General features: G+C 54.5%; 7 protein-coding genes across 7 annotated transcripts; 3 read left to right on the top strand and 4 right to left on the bottom strand.

Annotated features, from left to right (window-relative positions):
* Positions 1-11: 11 nt before the first annotated feature.
* Positions 12-1,846, bottom strand: B0H18DRAFT_1129561 (uncharacterized protein; the record flags this gene model as incomplete). The annotated part of the gene is made up of 7 exons (XM_048035416.1): positions 12-29; positions 77-211; positions 260-610; positions 660-812; positions 897-1,225; positions 1,273-1,512; positions 1,576-1,846. The coding sequence occupies 7 exons, from the start codon at positions 1,844-1,846 to the stop codon at positions 12-14; spliced, it is 1,497 nt and encodes a 498-aa protein (XP_047884686.1).
* A 547-nt stretch (positions 1,847-2,393) lies between these two features.
* Positions 2,394-3,364, bottom strand: B0H18DRAFT_839145 (uncharacterized protein; the record flags this gene model as incomplete). The annotated part of the gene is made up of 5 exons (XM_048039475.1): positions 2,394-2,525; positions 2,583-2,756; positions 2,812-3,019; positions 3,081-3,154; positions 3,215-3,364. Coding segments are annotated over 5 exons (738 nt in total), but the record flags the coding sequence as incomplete, so codon positions are not given.
* Positions 3,365-7,239: 3,875 nt separating this feature from the next.
* B0H18DRAFT_1129559 (uncharacterized protein) lies at positions 7,240-7,882 on the top strand (the record flags this gene model as incomplete). Its single annotated transcript, XM_048035415.1, has 2 exons — positions 7,240-7,641; positions 7,703-7,882. The coding sequence occupies 2 exons, from the start codon at positions 7,240-7,242 to the stop codon at positions 7,880-7,882; spliced, it is 582 nt and encodes a 193-aa protein (XP_047884684.1).
* A 239-nt stretch (positions 7,883-8,121) lies between these two features.
* On the bottom strand, positions 8,122-10,647 carry B0H18DRAFT_1129558 (uncharacterized protein; the record flags this gene model as incomplete). Its single annotated transcript, XM_048035414.1, has 7 exons — positions 8,122-9,024; positions 9,086-9,385; positions 9,438-9,756; positions 9,808-9,890; positions 9,954-10,171; positions 10,232-10,426; positions 10,467-10,647. The coding sequence occupies 7 exons, from the start codon at positions 10,645-10,647 to the stop codon at positions 8,122-8,124; spliced, it is 2,199 nt and encodes a 732-aa protein (XP_047884683.1).
* Positions 10,648-11,371: 724 nt separating this feature from the next.
* B0H18DRAFT_894472 (uncharacterized protein) lies at positions 11,372-12,554 on the top strand (the record flags this gene model as incomplete). Its single annotated transcript, XM_048041389.1, is given in 5 exon segments — positions 11,372-11,573; positions 11,699-11,852; positions 11,913-12,046; positions 12,066-12,208; positions 12,261-12,554. Coding segments are annotated over 5 exon segments (927 nt in total), but the record flags the coding sequence as incomplete, so codon positions are not given.
* Positions 12,555-16,862: 4,308 nt separating this feature from the next.
* On the top strand, positions 16,863-17,306 carry B0H18DRAFT_1129556 (uncharacterized protein; the record flags this gene model as incomplete). Its single annotated transcript, XM_048035413.1, has 3 exons — positions 16,863-16,869; positions 16,930-17,014; positions 17,156-17,306. 3 exons carry the CDS (start codon positions 16,863-16,865, stop codon positions 17,304-17,306), a joined length of 243 nt encoding a protein of 80 aa, XP_047884681.1.
* A 1,704-nt stretch (positions 17,307-19,010) lies between these two features.
* On the bottom strand, positions 19,011-19,730 carry B0H18DRAFT_838559 (uncharacterized protein; the record flags this gene model as incomplete). Its single annotated transcript, XM_048039467.1, has 3 exons — positions 19,011-19,081; positions 19,138-19,360; positions 19,662-19,730. Coding segments are annotated over 3 exons (363 nt in total), but the record flags the coding sequence as incomplete, so codon positions are not given.
* Positions 19,731-20,562: the final 832 nt, after the last annotated feature.

Here is a 20,562-nt window from a genome sequence, read left to right as displayed (position 1 = left end):
CGTCCGCATCGTCACCCGTCCAAGAAATGCTAATGTCGTTGAAGATAAAGTTGGGCATCGTATGTTTACCTTGCACGTTGCCCTTCAGAAGGAATGAAGCCGCGGAGACCTTCCTGGGACCTGACAAATGATTCAGGCCGTAAGCTTCGTCGACCACAACCTTCGCCTTGTTCTTCAACTCGTTGCGCAGCTGCGTCGCCGCAGTCCAGACCTGTGGGATTGATTTAGCTAACAGGAGGTGAACCTGAGAACGACGCACCACATCGAATACTTTGTTTCTCAGGGTATCCTTGCCATCGCCGTTCAGCTTCTTGAACCCAAGGGCGAAGTGCGTGAGAGGCTTCCCGTCGGCGCCGCATAGTTCTCGAACGTCGTTGACCGCCCTCTTGATGAGCACATACTTCTCTGGTAAAAGATCGATGTTCGTCATCTTCTCCCACGTCCAAGCGTGCTCGAGGGAGATCCTGAGGCGGAGGTATGAGTGAGCTTTGGTAACGACAGACTTGACCTCGTCGGGCAGGTCTCTCATCTGCGCTCGACCTCGAGTGCGAGCTGCCCCGGTGGCCTTAGGTTTGGGATGGTTCGCCTTGCCCTTCTGCCCCTTGACAAGCTGGGACTCGTGTAGTTAGCGCACTGCGTGCATAGAGGATGATACATACCACGACATCATGCTCACTCTCATCTTCATCATCCCCTCCCGAATCATCGCTACCCTCACCATACGCATCGTCCGAGACAGACGTAGCCAGCCAGGCCGGTATTTTCTCTTTCTTTTCGACCGCCTTCCCTTTCGCATTCCTGTCAGCAGCGCTCTGGGCAATGTGCGGTGTCCAGGTGTCCATGTTTGCATGCCCAGGAATGAGTCATATATATCATACTAATGAGTCTGTACTCACCTTTCTCGGCGGCGATGCTATCTCAATGACCGCCACGCGACGAGTCCCAGCTTTTTCTGCTCGATTGCGAGTGGACACGCCGGATCTCGTGCCGTCCTCGTCGTCGCCACGAACGTTCTTGCCTCGCGTGCCCTTGTCGCTATTGGTCTTCTTCTTCGAAGGGGTCTTGGCAGCCTGCGCGGAACGTAGACTCGCAGCGAGCAACTGTTCGTCTTCATCGGACAGGGGCGCATCCTCCCGCTCATCGTGTGATCCCTCCATATCAACGTCCTCGTCTTGTGGGGCAGCATGCCTGGCCCTACCTTTACCCTTGACGTCTCGTGTGTGATCTTACATTTATTAGTAGCACATATAGAAATATCGAGTGACTACACACCAGTGTGCGAGCGAGCTTTCGGAGGGGTTGGCTCAAGCTCGTCCTCTTCTGGGGACTCTCCCTCCTCATCCTCTGCTGCCGCTGCATCGTCCGTCACCTCTCGCTCTGCGCCGCTCTGTTCTTCATCGTCCTCTGACCCCACAACCTTCCTGGACCTCTTGCGTTTAGGCCTCTCCTCCTGTGCATCTTCGTCATCTTCCTGCTCTTCAGCCGTCATCGCAGCCGTATCGCGCTGTATCTCTAGCATTGACAAGGGTGTAGCGTCTTTCAGCACTTCGAACCACTTGTAATCAAATCACTTACTTGAGCGACGCTGCACTTCCTTCTGCTTGTCGGCTTGACGCTTTCTGTATTCCAGCTGCTTCAGAAGTTCCGCGTCCTTCTTGCTGAAGCCTCGCTCGTCAACGTGTTCTGCTTCATCGTCGGTCCCTCGATCACGCTTCTTGCCCCGCTTGGTTTTGGACTTCGAGGCTGACGTGTTACTGGGAACTCGAGCGGTCTTGGGCGCCGCGGCCGTCTTCTTGGCGGTGGTGTCGTCTGCGCCCCGCGGGCGAGTGTTTGATCGAGTGTTCATGTTCGCGAGCCAGACACAAGCAACAAGCAGTCAGCAAGAGAAAGATGAAAGGTGAGCTGAGATACCCGCATCAGATAAGTCGGACTTGAGGGACGCCGTGAGACCACACCCGACGGTGTCCGTGCTTCTGGAAGTCGTCAGTCAGCGGCCATAGTAGCGCGGTTCAACTTGTAATTTGCCTGGGAACGGAGTACATCACCCGAGCGCTCCAAGCCGACAGCATTCTTGTACAACGTACGATGCTTGATCAAAATATAAATATGCTAGTACTAGTAGCAGTCTATGGCTAAGCAAAATGAGGATGGTCAGTCCAGCCATTACGACTATCTGCTGTCCATTTGGACAGCTCCCTATCTGTATGGAGAACAATAGAAGCACGCCGTCCAGTATAATGTAAATTAAAGTGAGTGAGTTCACAAGAAGGAAAAATGACAAAATCTGCGTGACGCAGAGGAATTACAAGACCGGCTTCGACGAGGCACAATTCTCCGCCGATGAAATCTCCAATCGGTAGTACCAGACATACTCGGTCGTCCTTGGCGTCCCTGTGCGCTCGAGTAACGACATTGAGGTTGATCACCAAACCTACAAAAGGATGAACCGGCGACGTGTTGTTGTCTGGCAAAAAGGAAGCGGTTGCTTCCAGGTGTTCATACTCAGTTGGTAGCATGTCCCGGAGCTACATGGAGTTGCGTCAGTGAGTTATATTAATTGAGAAAGCAAGAGACGACGTTACCTTGTCGTCTATGCAATGGAAAATATCTTCGAGTATCGTCTTGATCGCCTGGTAGATTGATTGATGTTCTTCCACGTCCTTGGACGTATACGGAATGAACTGCTCATGGTTCGTCCTTGAGCAACCCTTCCGACTCATCAAGGACGGCGGTATGTCAGACGGAGCCGAATGACCCTGTAGAAGACGCTTCAGGAGCATCCTAGACAAAAGAAATGCAATGAATACTAACCTGAGTACAATGGCGATTATACCAAGAAAAATGGATGACCTCGAAGGTACGGCTTACGTCCATTGATCCAGCTTCCACCGTCTCAAACGGGTTGTTCTGAAAGCAGGCAGTCAGACGGTCCATCATATCCCTGCGCATGGGTTCAGGTATTGAGGTACATATGCCAGCGATGAGAGAGTTCCCCTGGCCGCGAATCGTCAGAGTATCCCTAGATATAATATTGAGCCTCATTTTTTCAGTGACGCGTTCGACAGAACACCAGTACTCACCGTATGAGATTCACTGGTACCTGGACGTAAGAGTCTGCGCTCATTCTCTTGCCTGAGTCGTACATCGCTTCCAGCTGTACCAAAGACAGAACAATTAGCGACGACCCAACGCTTGGCTAAGAATGTCAGCATACCTTAGTCCGAAGATCTGTGATGCTGGTAGGTACAGTCGCCTTACTCGCCCTCGATCGCTCGTGCTCCGTCCAAGCTATGTTACTCTCGCGATCGCGAGGTGCAGGATAGCGCTTATTGTCCGGATGTTGTGGATCGTACAATGTCGCGATGACCTGGTGATCCGGCGAGGCAACGTCCTTAAGTTGAGGTGGAGCAGTAGAATGAGGCAAGTTAGGTAGTGGCAGGGGAAGCAGTGGGAGTGACAACAGAGGTGTGAGAGGCGATGATAGAGGTGATACTATAAGTGATTGATTGACCGGCACTGAGCCATAGCCACGATCGGTTCGTTGTCTGGGGCCGTTAAGAGCGTGTGTTCTCCGTAGCATGTAGCCCACATGTCGGGACAACGCGGATCGAGCTTGAATGAGCTATGCAGGTAAGTCAATACGACGGTATCATGATCAGTGCAGACGTCAACCTCGGAAGACTCACTTGTACACAAATGAATCAAAAAACTGGTCCGATATCTCGAGGTTCGCGCAAAGCGCGTTATGAGCTGCCGTGAGCATGCCAGACACCGGGAAGAGGTGACGCAGAGGGATCGGGCGGTGTTTTTGTAGGAGAGATACTGCTGGAATGATTGTGTTTTTCACCGCTCGACCCGCAGCGGAGTCTGCTTGTGATGAGCAAGGTGTCAAAATATCAGAGGGGGCTGCCTAGCCACTTACCGTCTGGCCATCTCAAGATGTTCCCTATATATTTGGCAGTATGACCGTCCATCGTCCCTATGGTCGTTCTGAGGTTCCTCATAACAACCAGAACCAGGACGTACACCGTGCCTGCAAAGACAAATCATTGGCAACGATTGACTACGCGTGATTGTGCTGCACTTACCACCACCGGCTAGCCGAGCAAATTTACAGCCCATCGTATTCCAATTCTCGAATGTTCTTTGTGAGACGGTTCTCCTGGTGTTCGCTTGCAGCTGTGACGTCCAGATGGCTTTGAGAGTCGGTTGGGGCTTACAGCGACGAAGGCTAGGAGAAATCAAGTCAGTTTGGATCGCTGAACATGCATCCTGACGTCCGTACATACCTACTAATCTTGCACGCCAATTGCATCAGTCTCACCATCACTGCGAAGTCCGAGGCTTCGTTATGGTGGATTGCGGCGGCGCATCGTTCAGTGAACATGCTCAGCGATCCGTCCACCTGCGGAGTACTAGGACTGAATAGCGAATCTGCTCTACGTAGCACGTTATCGCAGCAACCCAACATCGCCTCATCTGTGAGACCGGTGGTGAGATCAGAGAAGAAACGTGTTACTGTGTTCTTTGACGAGTGTGATGGTGCAGGTAAGGGATCCGTATCCCACAGCAGCTCCGCAGGAGCAGGCGCCGCATTTGAGAAGTTGATGCCCCCGCGTGGACAGGGCGGTAGTCGATTTTCGGGCTGTCCCATATTGGCAGTCTGCCTAGCTGGGGCACGTTCTTTGCGGGCGTACGGTGTCTTGCCAGTTCGATTGCGTGACCGCGTCGAGCGGACAGGACCCACCGTATCAGAGTCAATGACACCCTGAGTACCTTTGCAAATCCAATAAGATGTCAGCCCAATTGTGCGTACTATTGCAGGACTCACCGGTTGTTTTCCCTTGAAATTTATCCTGTGGTTGGACTTGGGACCTTGTCTTGCGGGCGTAGACGGTTGATGTGTCAGGCATCGTTGTCTCACCGATGCCTTCCGATGCCAATACCGTCAGATTTGTCATACAGTAGGTCACTAAATACTACTTACTGGCGACATTGTCACTACGTACTTCTTGAACACCGTTATGCTCAGATTGAATCATGCACTGTGCAGCCGGTGCTGTGCCACCTGAGCAGACAAGACAGTTAGAAGCGACGTCATACGATGTATGACTTCTTACCGTTGCTGCTAGTCGAGCACATGCCATTCAAGTTGTCATTGACCTGCCAAGTGCGGGCAAGGTCTGCAGGACCTGTAAGATCAACACCCTCGAGCCTTGCCCACAAGGTCCTCAACACGTGGCTGAGATCAGGCGTACGCCTCAGTAACTCTACCAAACAGACACGTTCCTCTTCTGTGAAGAACATCGCTGTTGACGGTGTTCGAGGTGACGAGCACAGCCAGAGACAAGCACTGTCTCTACGCGGTGACGGACTTGAATATTGCGGCTGTGAAATTCCGATAAAAGTCCCTCTCTCGACGAGTAGACCGTCTGCAGTGGATTTTTGAGCAGCGAAGTCACCAGATCACTCAGTCAGCGAGAGATATAACCAGGTGTTTTTTTAACACCAAATGGTAATCTGTTTATCTCAACGTACGAAGGGGCTCTGCCATTCGGAATACAAACCTTGTCTGCCGTAGTTATTACCCGGTACCACACTGCCACTACAAGTCCTGTAGTCCTACCGACTCCTACCGCCTCATACATGGTGACCGCCAACGCGCCTTACTCATCCACCGCCCACTCTCCTCACTGCCCGGTGCGCCGCCCCCGGCGCGTACCGAACTGAAAACACCGAACGAACGCCCAAGTCTCGTGAATCGATCGAGACGAGGGCGTAGTGACGTTAACTGGGCGGATGCGGTGCGTGTCGAGCCCTGCAATTGGCTCTGGCGACCTGCAAACAAAGTGTCAGCTCCTCAGCATGCACGAAGAAATCAGTTAGCATACCGTCGGGCGATGAACGTCGACCCCGTCTCGGCCTCGCACAGCGTTGTCGCAGGGACACCGAGGGCCACTGGGTCTTGTCGGCATGGCGATCACCTGGCCCGTGGCAGTCCTGTCGTGAAGGCGTGTGCGTGTCGCGAATATGAGTACGATACGCAGCCATGTACGGACGACAAGAGACATACCGGTTTCACGGTATGTTGGTCGGCGGCCACGCAATGCCTGGAGATCGCCCGACGACGGCGTGTACGGACAGCCCCGAGTATGTATGGGCAGCGCGGGCACGTTGTGCTCTCCACGCTCGACCTGCACGTGCTGAGTTTTGTGTGTCATGATGCAGGTGATGTGCCGCGCCGTCGGGATGTGTCCGGATGTGAGCGACGTGCTCTGGACGTGCACAACGCGCTCCGGTCGTTGAATGGATGCGTATATTCGTGCGCTGTCCAGCCATCTCCGTCGAGTCAATCACACGGATGTGATCCACCACGTTCGTGCATGCCATCTTCTGCGTGCGGACAGACATGGATGGCAGTGTCCAGACGCCAATGGCGTGTGCTACCTCCCTCGCCGCCCTTGGCTGCCTGGTCAACCTCCGAGACAACTGTCTGCTGCTGTTGCTCAAGGTGCCCATGTCAACTCGTGGCACCGCTGTCCAGCACGTCTGACTCACCTGTAAGTCTCACGCGCTTTTGTGCGTCGTCGGTGCCTTGCAGCATCTGCAAACGTCGTTCGAGCTCGAACTGCTCTGACGGGAGCAGGAGTTTCATTAGCACCGAAGGACCCGCTCACCAGGCTAGAGACGGCCTTGGCTGCCGGACGACCCGTTCCCATCGTACCAGTCCCCCGTCGTCTCGTTGACCTTGCGCTCGCCTGGACACGCCGTGATCGTCTTGGCTGAATACTAGGTCAGTGGCGCCGTGAGTGTCGTTGGGTACGTCGTCGAGTATGTTGTTCAGGGTGCAGGGGATATAGTGAATGCGCGTGGGTCGTGAGGCAGAAGAGTCGGAAGGAGATGCGATGCGATGCGATGCGATGGGGCGAGTAGACGGACAGGTTGATGGGCGCAGGCGAGTGTATGCGGGCAAGTGTGTGCGGGCAAGTATATGCAGGCCAGTGAGAGCGGCGAAGTGTTGACAAGCGTAGGGAACGAGGGAGAGCAGGCATTCAGGCGACAGGTGGCGGGCTGGCAATTGAGATTGAGATCGAGATCTGAACAACTCCGCGTCCCCTGCGTCGTGCCGTCACAAAGTCCTTGTCCCGCACGAACAACATCCTCAAGCAAAATTCGCATCTGGTAGGCTAATCTCTTTTCTCATGTACTCATCTCTTACCCGTACCTGTCATACAAGCCATGCCACCCCGGAACCGCCCTCGACCCCGGAACCGCCCTCGGAACTACCCTGGACCCGCTGATGATGAGGTCCAATACCTCGGGTTCCAGCGCGTCGACGTCGAGAAGAGTGAGGTCCACCGGACGAAGCTCGAGGAGGATGGTTTAGTTTACTGCGGGTACCTCAACACGGAGGATTATTCAAGGCGTCCTCTGCCACCACATGTCCGCCAAACGCAGGGACCGGTCGTGATCGATCTGGTCTCTTCGGATGACGAAGACGACTCGGAGCTCACCCTGAGTGTGGCCAGGCGGGCTACTGACGTGTCGACTGCTGCGTCGACTGCTGCGTCGACTGCTGCGTCGAGCTCGTCTTCGTCGGGCGCCCGGAGCACTAGATCCAGCGCGCGGTTGGCCAACAAAGTGAGTGCGTTGCTTGTGGATCTTGGACATCACATTCTGAGCGATCATCACCCTCTGCCAGATAGCTCACAAACCAACTTCTCCGTCTTCACGCGGCAAACACTCTGCTCCTAGAACGTCAAAGGTCCCCACCGTGAAGAAACGGCAACACGAAGTCAAAACGGGCCGGGAGACCAGGCGACAGCGAGTGCGCAAGCGGCGTGTTGAACGATCGACCTCGCCGTCGAACACTGCAGAATGAGGCATTACTTACGGATGGTTGTTACGAATAGTCCAGTGTGCTCGCGAATAGATCTATGCTTCATAACTGTGACCTACAACAGCGTGATGACTGAGATGATAATACAACGATACGACAGACGATAATACGACAGACGATATACCTGAATAGAGAAACACGTACATGCCGTGACGGAGGCACGTCGACGACGCCGCGCCAGAGGCATGTCAACCTCTACCTAACCTCGCTCACGCCTGCTCTCAATCCCCCCTGTTAGCCTGGTACCGAGTGATCCGAGTGGATCGTCCGATGGACGGACTGCCCAGTACCTCCTGGTACTCGTCGGCACTGTTGTCGTCGTCCTTGACGACCTTGTCCAGCCACACCTCCTCAGAGGATGTCGGGCTCACTTGGAGTACCTTCGGAGCAGGCACAGGCGACGGCGGCGGCGTGACCAGGCGACGCTGCTTCTTATAATCTGCGACTCGAGCCTTGTCCGCGGCGGTTGCCTCGACCTCAGAACTGGAAGCGGACTCGTCGTCAGAGTCGGAAGGGTGCACCCGCTTGATCGACGTGGCGATGCCTCGCAGGTCTTTCAGGTGCGAGTTCAGCGCCTCCGTCCGCCGTTGTTCGGGAGTCCTTGTGTCGAGCTCAACGGTCTTTCGGTACGCTAGACGTCGGAAGGTATCCCGGGCTTTGATGCGAGCGGCTCTCTTGATCCCTTGAATGAGTGCTGGTATGGGGTTGACGATAGGAGGCTGTGTCAAGTCGGGATTGCCTTGGACGTCCAGGCGCTTCACGACTTCGCTTGCGTGCTTGCGATTACCGCTCAGCACGGCTTCCCGTACCCAGGCATCACTGCGCTGGTCGTATGCCGTAGCCCTGGCCATGCGGATGCCCTCCATCCAGCGATCGACCACCGCGTACATCGCCTGCCGCACATCGTCGTCCTCGAGGAGCAGCTCAACGTCAGAGTTGTTGTCGGACACTGTCTCGTTGTCGGACACTGTCTCGTTGTCGGGGATCGTCTCCACCTGGCTACCTTCCTCTTCCTCCTCCACGTCCTCGTCCTCCTCCTCATCATCGCTGTCTTCGGTCTTGATCATTTCCACCTCCTTCTCCACGGGCAGCAAGTTCCTACCCTCGTAGTCATGTAAGACAGGCTGGATCGATGGACTAGAATTAGCATGATCTAGGATAGCAATGATTAAGGATGTGACTTACCGTCCCCAAAAGTTTAAGGACCCACGACCGCCAATCATCGCACCCTTCCATGTTCTCGTGTGTTTCACGCACAGCGTCAAGGTCGGAGGGGACGAAGGCCAATAGCGTAGCTTTGATGCGCCCGATGAGGACCTGGTCGTCACGCTTAAAGCCCGTGCAGAGAACGTCGTTCGCTTCGCCACCTCCCGGGACAAAACCGTCCGCATCGGGTCGAGGCACTTCTGGATCGATGTAAGGGAACTCGTGCAACTTCACGCCGATGAAAAGCACAGGGCCTTCAAAGACCATGGCCTTTCCTAACTATGATACGTCAGTATCATGGCGGTTCTGAGCACTCGGAAATATCACTCACCTTCTCTGTCAGCAGGTCTACGCGCTGCTTAGCCCCTGTCTGGATGACGATCACATCGTCCTGCTTATCGACTTCTTCAAGTATATCGCTCCCAGGGGGCTTGACGGTATTGAAGTACTGGACGGCAACCATTCCGTCTGGTGTTTGCCGCGATGTTTCGTCCTTCAGGGGTCGATTTCGGTCGATCAGTAAACTCTGGTGTTTGTCGACGGCGATGTGGGCGTCTTCTGCAGCACCCAGCATGGCGGCGTTGACGATTTCGTGGAGGGCGAGGGGCGCCATGACGGTGAGAATGCGTCTATCAGGATCGTAATGGAATCTGGAAGAATTAATCAGGCACAAATTCAAGGAATACTACGTGTGTGCTCACGAGAAGAATTCGAGGATTTCCGAATTGTGGTCGATGTAGGCGCAAGCCTCTTTCCAGACGCCTTCGCTTATGTCGTTCCTAGTCTGTAATTCACGATAACTGTCAGGATAGGTTCATAAGAATTGAATGAAGTGAAGTTGGCTTACTGTCTGCTGATCAAAGAGGAAGGGGAAATCGTCTTCCTGCAGCAAGTCGCCGAACACCTGGTCGGCAAGGTGCCAGGAACGGATGGCGTGGGCAAGGTAGTGGTCGTAGTTGGCTGATCTCTTAGAGGGGATGTTGTCCTTCGTGTGGCGCCGGGGGTCGAGAGGTGGTGAAGAAAACGTGTGTCCGAGGGAGGACAACGGTGAAGAGGATAGCACGGCTAATTCATGGCACAGTTAGTTACTTCGCTGTGTCTGACGAAGACAGCCCGTTGACATACCTGTGTCTCCCCCAGAGGATCTATCGGAGCGGTCTTCGTCGTTGTGGTCGAGCTCAAGGTTTGCCTTGAGCTCAGTCGAGTCGACGTAGCGAAATCCGTAGTGGAGGGGATGTCCCAAATCGTCGTCTTGAGTGGGGGACACGATGCGAGGGTTGTGCAGGCCGTGGTAGTGAGAGGAGGCCATGAGGTTGGGAACTGGAGATTAGAGGAAAACGATGAGATAGAACCCTCATACGTGAAAGGAAGAAGTTAGGGACACACCGGTACATGTTGTATCCAGTGACCTCCTCCGGCAGCGCATCCGTGCCCTCGAACTCTCCCTCATGCTTCGACTCTTCTATGAAGTCCCTAGCCCGGAACTCAACTTCAAGGTTAGCCAACGTTATCTTAAGGCACCAGGCACTCACGTCTGGCATTGCACGCAGGACCTCACATCTAGCGTCGCACCTGGGACCCCTGAACCCCGCTGGCCACGGCGGCCGACGCCGAGCGGCTGGTGTGCAATAGTTGCCTCATTTGGACGGCCGCAATGCCCTTGCGGCCGTCCAAATGAGGCACACCATCAAAACATACGCTCCGCGCCACGCCCTGCGTCGAGGCGTAATCGACTTACGCCGTGCGGTGGGTCGGTTACACCATGCGGTCGTGTCGCTGCGCAAAGGTACATACAGTACAACAGGCGTGAGTTACTGTGGGCTCAGGGGAAATAACATCGCACTCACTAGCTTTCTGCATCCAGAGAGTGTTGTGCGATTTGAGCGGACGGCGTTACAGTTAACGTTACGTCCACTTCTCACTGAAGGAGAAACAAATAGAGGTCACGTACTGAAAACATACCGAATACATGTGTGAGTGTTCAAGTCAACATGCGTGAGGGAGTGAGGGAATGAACGAAGCGAACGGATGTGCGACTGAAGCGAACTGACGTGCGACGTAAGCGCTGCAGAGCTCCCAGGACGTAATCAAGTCCATAACGATCTTGGGCGGCTGGCACCTCACCGGAATTAGCCTCCAGGGTCGCTTGCTCACTTTTTACTCTGTCTCTCCAACTTTCTGGAACAACACAACGTTGCTGGACATAACTGGTGAGTCTCAGAATAATCTCTCTGGATGTCGAATACTCACCAAGGGTTGAAGATCATGTCCAAGAAACGGGGCCACTTGGAGGCCTTGCTGGCGCAGACATGTGCCGCTTGCGACGAGACTTTCGATACCATGCAGGGACTGATGGCTCACCAGTCTACAAGCCGCAAATGCGCATGGTATAAAAAGGGCAAATTAAAAGCCGTATTCATGTTGGATGCTGATGCTGAGGAATCCGGTTCGCATTCAGAGGAAATGAGTCGCAGCAGTAGCTCTAGGTGAGAATTGAATCCACGTCCTCTACACTACCATAACTCATTCTATAAAGGCCCCAGCTACCTACCACACGTACGTTACAGGGCACTGCCTACAACAGAGGCGAAGGGTCTTCAAATTCAGAATCACATCCAGGGCGCGATGACAGTGAGAGTACGGCAGATGAAGACGATAGCTTAGGCTCGCAGACCGACCACGAATTAATGTTCGTCCCGTTGCCCATCCCTAGTGCGTCAGGCTGCGATGCTCCTGCGGAATCCTCGTCTTCGGGTGCCCGCGGTCGTCGGTCGGCTATACAACTAGACGACGACGAAGACACTAGAGTAGAGGAGGTCAACAAGACTGCTGGACGTGTGGTGGGAGAGGGACGGACTATGAGGGATGCATGGCGGAAGCATTTTGCAAAACAGGGCTCCGAAGATGCCGATGACGGAGACCCGACAGGTAAGTGGACTTGTAATTTGTTACAAGACAGACGTGACGGGCTCACCTAATATTATAGATGAAAGCTCTCTGTGGGAGCCGTTCGATTCAGAGACGGACTGGGAGATCGCCTCCTGGTGCGTCAAGGAGGGCATCAGCCAAGGGGCTGTTGACCGATTTCTGAACATACCTAACGTGAGTTTCCTGTGATTCAAAACAACTTTCAGCCTTCTGATTAAAGATATAGGTACGAGAGAAACTTGGCCTATCTTACCATAACATGCGCGCACTCCTGCAAAAGGTCGATTCAATACCCGAGAGAGCCGAGTGGATGGAGCAATGGATAACGTTCAAGGACCGACCGGGTGAGCAACATCTCATCCAGTTCCGCGACATCATAGCGGCGATCAGGGCGTTACTGGGAAACCCTGCTCACGCGGACCGCATCGTGTATCGCCCACGTCGGATCTTCTCGGACGCGAGTCGCAAGAACCGCATCTACACAGAGATGTGGACAGGAAAATGGTGGAATGCCGTACAGGTAGGTTTTTCATTTCATTTCATTGATATTGCTAGACATGTACTCATTGCTATGCTACCTCAGAGCCTACTACCGGAGGGAGCCGCTCTGGCCCCCGTCATTATTTCGACGGACAAGACGCAACTTACACAATTTTCTGGGAACAAGTCCGCGTACCCCGTCTACATGACGCTTGGCAACATCCCGAAGGCTCTGCGTCGCAAGCCTTCAGAGCATGCGTGCATCCTAATAGGATACCTCTCCGTTGACAAGGTCGACTCTACCGGCCTCAGTGATCGCAAACATCGCGCGCTTGTTCAGCAATTGTTCCATGCCTCCGTCAAAATCATCTTGGAGCCACTCATCCGGGCTGGAAAGGAGGGCATCAACGTGACAGGAGGAGACGGGAAAATTCGGCGCGTTCACCCTGTGCTCGCGTCCTACGTCGCTGACTACCCCGAGCAGTGCTTGGTGACGTGCACCAAGTACGGCACCTGCAGTGTCTGCCAGTGCTCAGAGGCAGCTCTCGGAGACGATACCTCGAAGACGCCACGCCGACAGATCTGGACGTTGGATGTCCTGCAGAAGGCCAAAACTCGTGGCAAGAAGGGCACGGCGGCATTCTACAACGCTTGCAAGGAATACAACGTATCAGGATACGTTGTCGAACCGTTCTGGAAGGACCTACCCTACACCGACATCCACCACTGCATCACACCCGATATCCTCCACCAACTCTACCAAGGAGTTTTCAAGCACATTCTAGAGTGGTGCAGCGAACTTATGGACGAATCCGAACTCGACCAACGAATTCGCTGCTTACCGCCTGCATACGGCACACGCCATTTCAAGAATGGGATTTCCTCCCTGTCTCAGGTATCTGGCGGTGAACGCAAGGATATCGCTCGAATCCTGCTGGGATGTCTCGTCGGACGCCTACCTCACGCCGTCATCACCACGTTCCGTGCTCTTCTCGACTTCATATACATCGCTCAGTACTCGACGCACGACGACACGACGCTCACCTATTTGGAGGACGCGCTGAAGACTTACCACAAGAACAAGGAGATCCTGAAGACCCTTGGCATACGCGAACATCTAAATATACCTAAGTTCCACTCCCTCCACCACTACATCGATTCTATTCGCAACCTGGGCACTACCGACAATTATAATACTGAACTCTTTGAACGCCTGCACATCGACTGCGCGAAGAAGGCTTGGCGAGCGTCCAACCATCGCAACGAGCGCCCTCAAATGACCAAGTGGCTCGAACGTCAGGAGAAGGTAGCCATGTTTGAGACGCTTCGTCAGAGACTCCACGAGGAGCGCATTGCATCAAACGAATCTCCTGGCGTTCCAGCAGTTCCAGGAGCACAGTCACACCGTCCTCAAGCCAGCCTATCTTTGCCAAAACATCCTTCCGTCTCGCAACAGTCCATCTCGTCCATTGCGGACAAGCATCAAGCACCGGGCTTCGCAAAAGCCCTCAATCAACACATATATTTCATGAAGCTAGGTCGCCCCCTTACAGCCGCTGAGGCGGAGAAAGCGAGCTCATACCTCCCTTTCTCCCGCCTCGACGTCTTCCACGGTGTCAAGTTCACCACTGTTCCCCTCACCGACGACAACCCAGATCGCGACGCAGTCAAGGCGAAGCCGTCTTGCGGAACAGAACCCGCACGGTTCGATACGGTCGTGGTCTTGCGAGACGACAATGCTGAGGCAACTGGTCTCCAAGGTGAGTAGGTCAACACATCTCATTTCTACTGTCTAAACAAACTTTCACCAGGAACTCGCATAGGGCGAGTCAAAACGATCTTCAAGCTACCAGAGAAGATCTACCAACACGGTGCTGTCTCAGAGATGCCAGCCCCAGAGGAATGGGCACAGCAAGGCCCCCTGGCCTACGTTGAATGGTATGCCAAACTCCCTGCCGCTGCCGACCCCGTACACATGATGTACGATGTCCGAAAGATGCCCCTTAGGGCGGACGGCACGCCGCCTGGAGACGTAGTACCTTTACGAATGATCCGCCAGTCCTGTCAATTAGTTCCCCATTTCCCAAACCCCACTCGTACGAACTCACGTCCCAACGTTCCGAATGACTGGACCACTGACAACGTACTGGACAAAGCACATAGGTTTTTGTTGAACAACTGGGCCAGTAAATACGCTTATCAAACTCTATGGTAGCAACCCTACGTATGACCACATTGACCTTGGCACTGTAATATTAAACCCTACCTGCGCAGTACCCACCACAACAGTTGCCCTTCGTCTGAAGAATATCCTGATCCAGTTCCAGTACGTTGTTGACTTGTCAATCTACATTACTCACTCACTTGCGCATGCAGTAGGCCGCCTTCGACATTCCCGCACCGGTCAACGTTCAAGCTGCTCCGTGCCTCCCGCACGAAGACAATACCTGAGAGGACACACTGTCCACCATACGAGGCCCGGGCAGACGACGTGGACAAGGCCCGTCGCCCAGTATCCGAGGGCGTCGTGAACCCAGTACGTCTATGCGCCACGTCCTTGCACATGGTTGCGATCTTTCACACCTCCTACAGCCAGCGTGCTCGAGCCTCGTATCGTCATCCACGCTGTAGAACCAGGGGTGGTTCCGTAATAGCGGACTCTGCTCGCCCTCGCCCGCCAGCGGTCCGAGCGGGAAATGATGCACACGGACAGCTGACATCCGAAGTACAGCAGGTTCGCCCAATTGCGCATGCCGATCGACCGGAGAGACGGCCACGATGTCCACGACTTGCAGGCTCTGCCTTGCAAGCACATATGCGCAGAGACGGAGAACACGCAGGACACTGGTGCGCATCGTACCATCTGCCTGTCAGCTTCATTGACTGACCTAGCCTGGCTTTACAGTGTTCTGGTACCTACGTGAACGGCCGGTGCTCGACACTGCTCCTCGGGATGCTAACGAGGTCCTTCGTGGCGAGCACATACCCTGCGCATCGGCATGACCGACGAAGACACCATATATCGTCTTCCGGCAAGCAAGCCTCGGGCCATGCGTTGTGGCGACCTCGAAGTGTGCGTATGTGTCCTGATATCAGTTCCACCGTCGTCACTCACCGGGTTCAATCTGGCAGGTGCGACAGTACCACGGGGCAGTTGGCATTCATCGTGCGTGGCGCGTCGAGCTTGCTGGTCAAGCCCATGCTCGCGTCGGTAAGCACCTTGTGCTTCAAGCAGGCAGGACCTCAACCTATCTCATCTGCGCGCAGGCCCGGGTCCCAATATGCACACCGCACAACCGCACTATGTGTGGCTGCTATGCACCCTCCGAGCGCAGCATCCTATCGCCGTCGCCGGATGATCGAGTACAGTACACAACGTATCGTCTTCTGGCGAACTGGCGCACCCGTTCACGCTGTGTCAACGCGCACGCTGCTGAGCCCTCTCGGTGCGCTACTCCGCCGTGCACAGCTGGTCCACGTCGTGCCCACCGTCATCTTCAAGTTTGACCTCGGCCGGATGATCGATGTCCGGCAAACTGACCGTGGAGCACCCCTGTCCGCGCTGTGTTGATGCGCACACTAGTGCTTCTTTGTGGGTCCCTCCCGGAAGGCTACCGCACCATGTCACGCCTGCCATCATCGCCACCATCCGTCCATACAATCTAATATGCAACATATTGACGCCCAGTGAAGACGGACAAGTACGCTGTTTTGAACGAACTGCATGTGATGTCCTGTGGTCGCTGTTCAACGAAGACGCGACGTACGGAGTTCCGACTTGTGGGTATGCGAGGCGCGACGAAGCACGTCGGTCGTGGCAAAGACATGACAGATGGCGTTTTGGCGAGTGTCGTGTCTACGATGGGGTACCCGTTGATAACGCGGCAGACGGTCTAGGTCCTCTGGATGCACGCGCGCACAGCTGCCACAATCAACACCGGGTGGACAGGCCATTGGCTTGGACAACAGTTCTCTGGAGCTGCAAGCGAAGCCTCCGAGTCGTCCAGGATCACCGTCTGTTACGCAAGTTCGTATTCCGCGCAGGATTCCAGTGTCCCTCACCACCTTCGTGTCAACTTTCAGCGTAGTGTACAGAACACGGTGCAGATCTTCCATATCGACCGACGCAAACTAAGCGACCTCGACCCAGCTTACGTTATCGACTCCGTGTGCGAGCTGGCGGAGCGGCTGGTTGTCATTCGTGGCGACAGTCGTATAGTATCGCAGGAGACCCAGAACAATGCAACACTCCTGTTCCGCACCGGGTCCCACTGGCTCCTTTGTGCTACGTTCGCTGCATGGGGAGGCCCGGGCGAAGTTCAATCAAACCGTGGCGCAGCCAGGTGAGATGTGTGGTACGCAGTCTATCGGCGAACCAGCGACGCAGATGACACTGAACACGTTCCATCACGCAGGTGTATCCAGTGAGAATGTCACGCTCTGCGTGCCGCGGTTGAAGGAAATCATCAATGTTGCGACGAACATCAAGACGCCCTCACTGTCCGTGTTCCTCGCACCGCACATCGCACGTCTCTGTGCACTGTCACGGCAGTGGTAGAGATTTGGTATGATCCCGAGTGCGTGGACCAACTTCGCCTACATACTCGCCGACGTCAGCAGCGCTGAATCTCACATTGCCAGGATACTCGCCCACGAGTCCTCGGTACTCACCTACTTCCCCATCATTATCCCCGACATCACCTCGTTACAGCCCGCAGTCCCCGTCATTCAGCCCAACGTCACCACAGTACTCAGCCAAGAGTCCATCCTAGTCGTTCAACCTGGCTTCTGACGTCTGCAACTCTCCGACGTGTAGGTTTAAATGACTTGTACCCTTGGATTCTGTGACTGACATGATGTACGCTCCTGCCCAGATGTCTCCCTTCGTTGCCGAAGTATTCACCGGCCTCACCAGCATCAACCGCATCTCCCAAGTACTGTGAGTAGCCGTGCACCATATTGTGACTTGTGGTGCTGTTGTTGACGCTCCCTTTAGCACCGACATCACTGACCTACTCTCCAGCGCGTACCCCTTAAATGTAGACGTATCTTGATGCCTTACCAACCTGCCAGTGCGTGATCTCAATCCTCATAGACCCGCTTATTACAGTGAGTCTAATACGGGTGCATGGCATTGGGGTCACTGATAGCTTGTTACAGCTCCTGCATGATCCACCATTTACAGTCCAAAATGGCCGCAACCTTTCCTACACCATGACCGCATTCGAGAATGTCTCGTACACAAGCGACTCCCCCAGTGCCGTCGCAGAACGCTGCGAGAGCGTTGGCGGATTTGGCAGCAGGCAGAATGAACACTCAGTTGTTCAATGCGGCGACCAGGCGCAGGCTGTTCGTCAGGCTCCGTGAATCGTGCAAGTTGTGTCTGTGCACACCGTACCGGACTCATAAAATGCATCCAGATGGCCTTGCCAGTTCCAATTTGTGTTCTGGACACAGACCACCAACGTCCATAGAGAGCACACTGAGACTACTAGATAGAAGTACTACATTTACTATGATAGATACTTTGAAAGTAGTACGCCTGAAAATGCATACTTAAGAACTCATGATTGAGTCAATGTAAGACCTCCGAGAATAAAGAAAATCCCCTAGCCAAAATTTGCTTGCAGGTAACACAATATCTTCTTGAAGGGATGCTTAGTCAAGGAAACTGCATCTTATGCAAGCACGGCTATTTTGACAAAGCCTTACAGGTCCTGAAACACTTAACCAAGTTGTCCAAGCATTTATGTGTTGCCATGTGGCTTGACAAGCAAACCTGGTTTTTCCTGATGTACATATGATCCAAGGGCCCATTGACACCCCATACCTCCTCAGCATCCTCCTCAGCATCCTTCGACGGATCTTCTGTTGTCACGGCGAGAATGTCAGTGTCCTTGACCATGCCGAGAGGACTCCAGTTATTGAGGCACATCAATGCGCGGATCGAGGCGGCCGACAAGCCATTTCGCAGGTGTGTTACAATAATCCGGCCCTGGCTGAACAGGCGCTCAACGCCGACCGATGTAGCTGTATCAATCAGCATTCGAAGAAGACGAGGGATGAGGAATACTTACGAGGAATGGTTAGATAGCAACACGCCATGCGAGACAACGTTGGATACGTCTTGTGCGCGTCGTTCGATGTCCACCACTCCAGCACATTGTCGATGCTCCGATCAGGCTCAGCAGCGAGGTAGTGTTCGAACTCATCTGTCACCGGTGCAGCCGCCTGCTTACGCTTCGCACGAGCAGCATCGAACATGTTGACCTTGCGGCCCTTGCCCTTTGGAGCACCCACGCCATCGTCCGAGTCTTGGGCCTGAGCACCAGACGTAGATGTCTGACACTCGAGATGATCAGCTGGGTAAAAAATGAGAGGACACAATCAATAGGCGTACCGATGGCTCAGCGTCGGCACCCTTCTTCGTCGCGCGGGCTTTGCGGGGAGGCCGGCCTTTCCAATCCCCTTCGTATGCTTCCTTTGCAGCGAGACGTGCGTCGCTGACCCAGCTGGCGAGCCACCCATGCTCGGTGAAGTATTGGAGCTTATAACGGGGGTTGAGAACTGATCATAGTTTGATCAGTGACAGTCCGTGTACTACCTGACACCGAGGTACGTACTCATTGCGATGCGGTATGCCGCCGACTCATCGGTCTTGTCGTAGTAATGATTGATGGTTCGTTTGGCACACCCGACGGCGACGCGAATGGCTGGATCGAGCGTCGTGTCCGTGGTGTCCGTCGCAAGTTGCTCGTCAATCTCATCCATGGATGGGATGACATCCGTGAGAGTCGGGGCCTCCTCGCCTTCACGCGAGAAAAATTCGGTCGCGTCGGCAAAGACCTGCCGCGGTGCGCGCGTGTTTGAATAGGGGAAAGCACGAAGAGACCGAGGCGTCGAGGAGCCGAAGGAAGAGTCCATGAGGCGAGTACAACACGTAGTGACGTTCCCCGGGCCGTGGGCGAACCCGCCGCAAGGTTGACGCAGGCCGCAGGCAAGTGAGCAAGCAGAGATGAGCGGTTGTGGGTACGCGGCAAGGCGGGCGCGGGCGTGACCAGGGCAGAGGGCAGTGCACGTATTAGGCATTGTGGTACGAAACGAGTAAGTAACAGTGTGGACCCACAAAGTGACCAAAGTGACTCACCCGAAGGACGTCACAGAGTTGCTGTGCAATCGTCCACTCTCGCTCATTCAGCTCCCACTGGCGCAGGTTATTCGCCTGCGCCTCAGTCATCCGTTCGATGGCACGCCGGTACTGGAGTGCTACATCCAGCATACGGAACGTCGAGTTCCACCTGGTACGTACATCCCGCGGCAGCTTGTTCACTTTCAGTTTGACGGCCTCGACTGCTCTCTCCCAGGCTGGCAAGAGCAGCGTCGGCGAGTGGTGTATCAACATGGAAATCTTTCGTAGCTGTGGGCACGACACGGTGAGTGGTCTGACTACATAAAGAGTTCGAAAACTGACCTTTAGCAGCATCATCTTGACCGGGCGGACCTGCGCCTCGTTGCTGGCCCTGCCGGCCTCGTCGATCTCTTCGTTTGCATCCCACAGGCCATCCACGTCGTCAGCATGGGGGTCCGCAGGGTCTTCGTCGAAATCCAAGTCCTCCATCAGCTTCTGCAACTCCTGATCCCACTCGGTCAGCGATTGATCATCGACATCGTCCTCATTAAGGTCAGTGTCGTCTACATCCCCTTTCTTCTTGCGTTTCGGTTTGGGTGGCTCGAACTGACGGAGCAGTGCCTTTGCTACTAGGTTGACAATATGGCAAAAACATCGCGAGCGCGAGCGGCGCCCAGGGAAGCCCTTGAGCATCAGCTCGAGCTCGTCGATCATGACGTCGTTCGAGGAGGCGTTGTCGCAGGTCACACCGAGCACCTGTGTAACAAGGTAAGTATGTATGTTGCAGTCTCAAACCTCGTCTCACTGACCTTCGTCTCGAGGCCCAGATCTTCCAGCATCTTCGCAAACACATCGGCCAGATTCAAGCCACTGTGGGACACCGGCACCTCAAGAACATCAAGGACAAGGCGTATTGGTT

This window comes from Fomitopsis serialis, assembly GCF_022376445.1.
Source record: "Fomitopsis serialis strain Sig1Antser10 chromosome Unknown B0H18scaffold_406, whole genome shotgun sequence".
NCBI classification, from domain to species: Eukaryota; Fungi; Basidiomycota; class Agaricomycetes; order Polyporales; family Fomitopsidaceae; genus Fomitopsis; species Fomitopsis serialis.
Note: the sequence above shows the minus strand (reverse complement) of the source record. Positions and strands in the feature narration are given on the sequence as shown.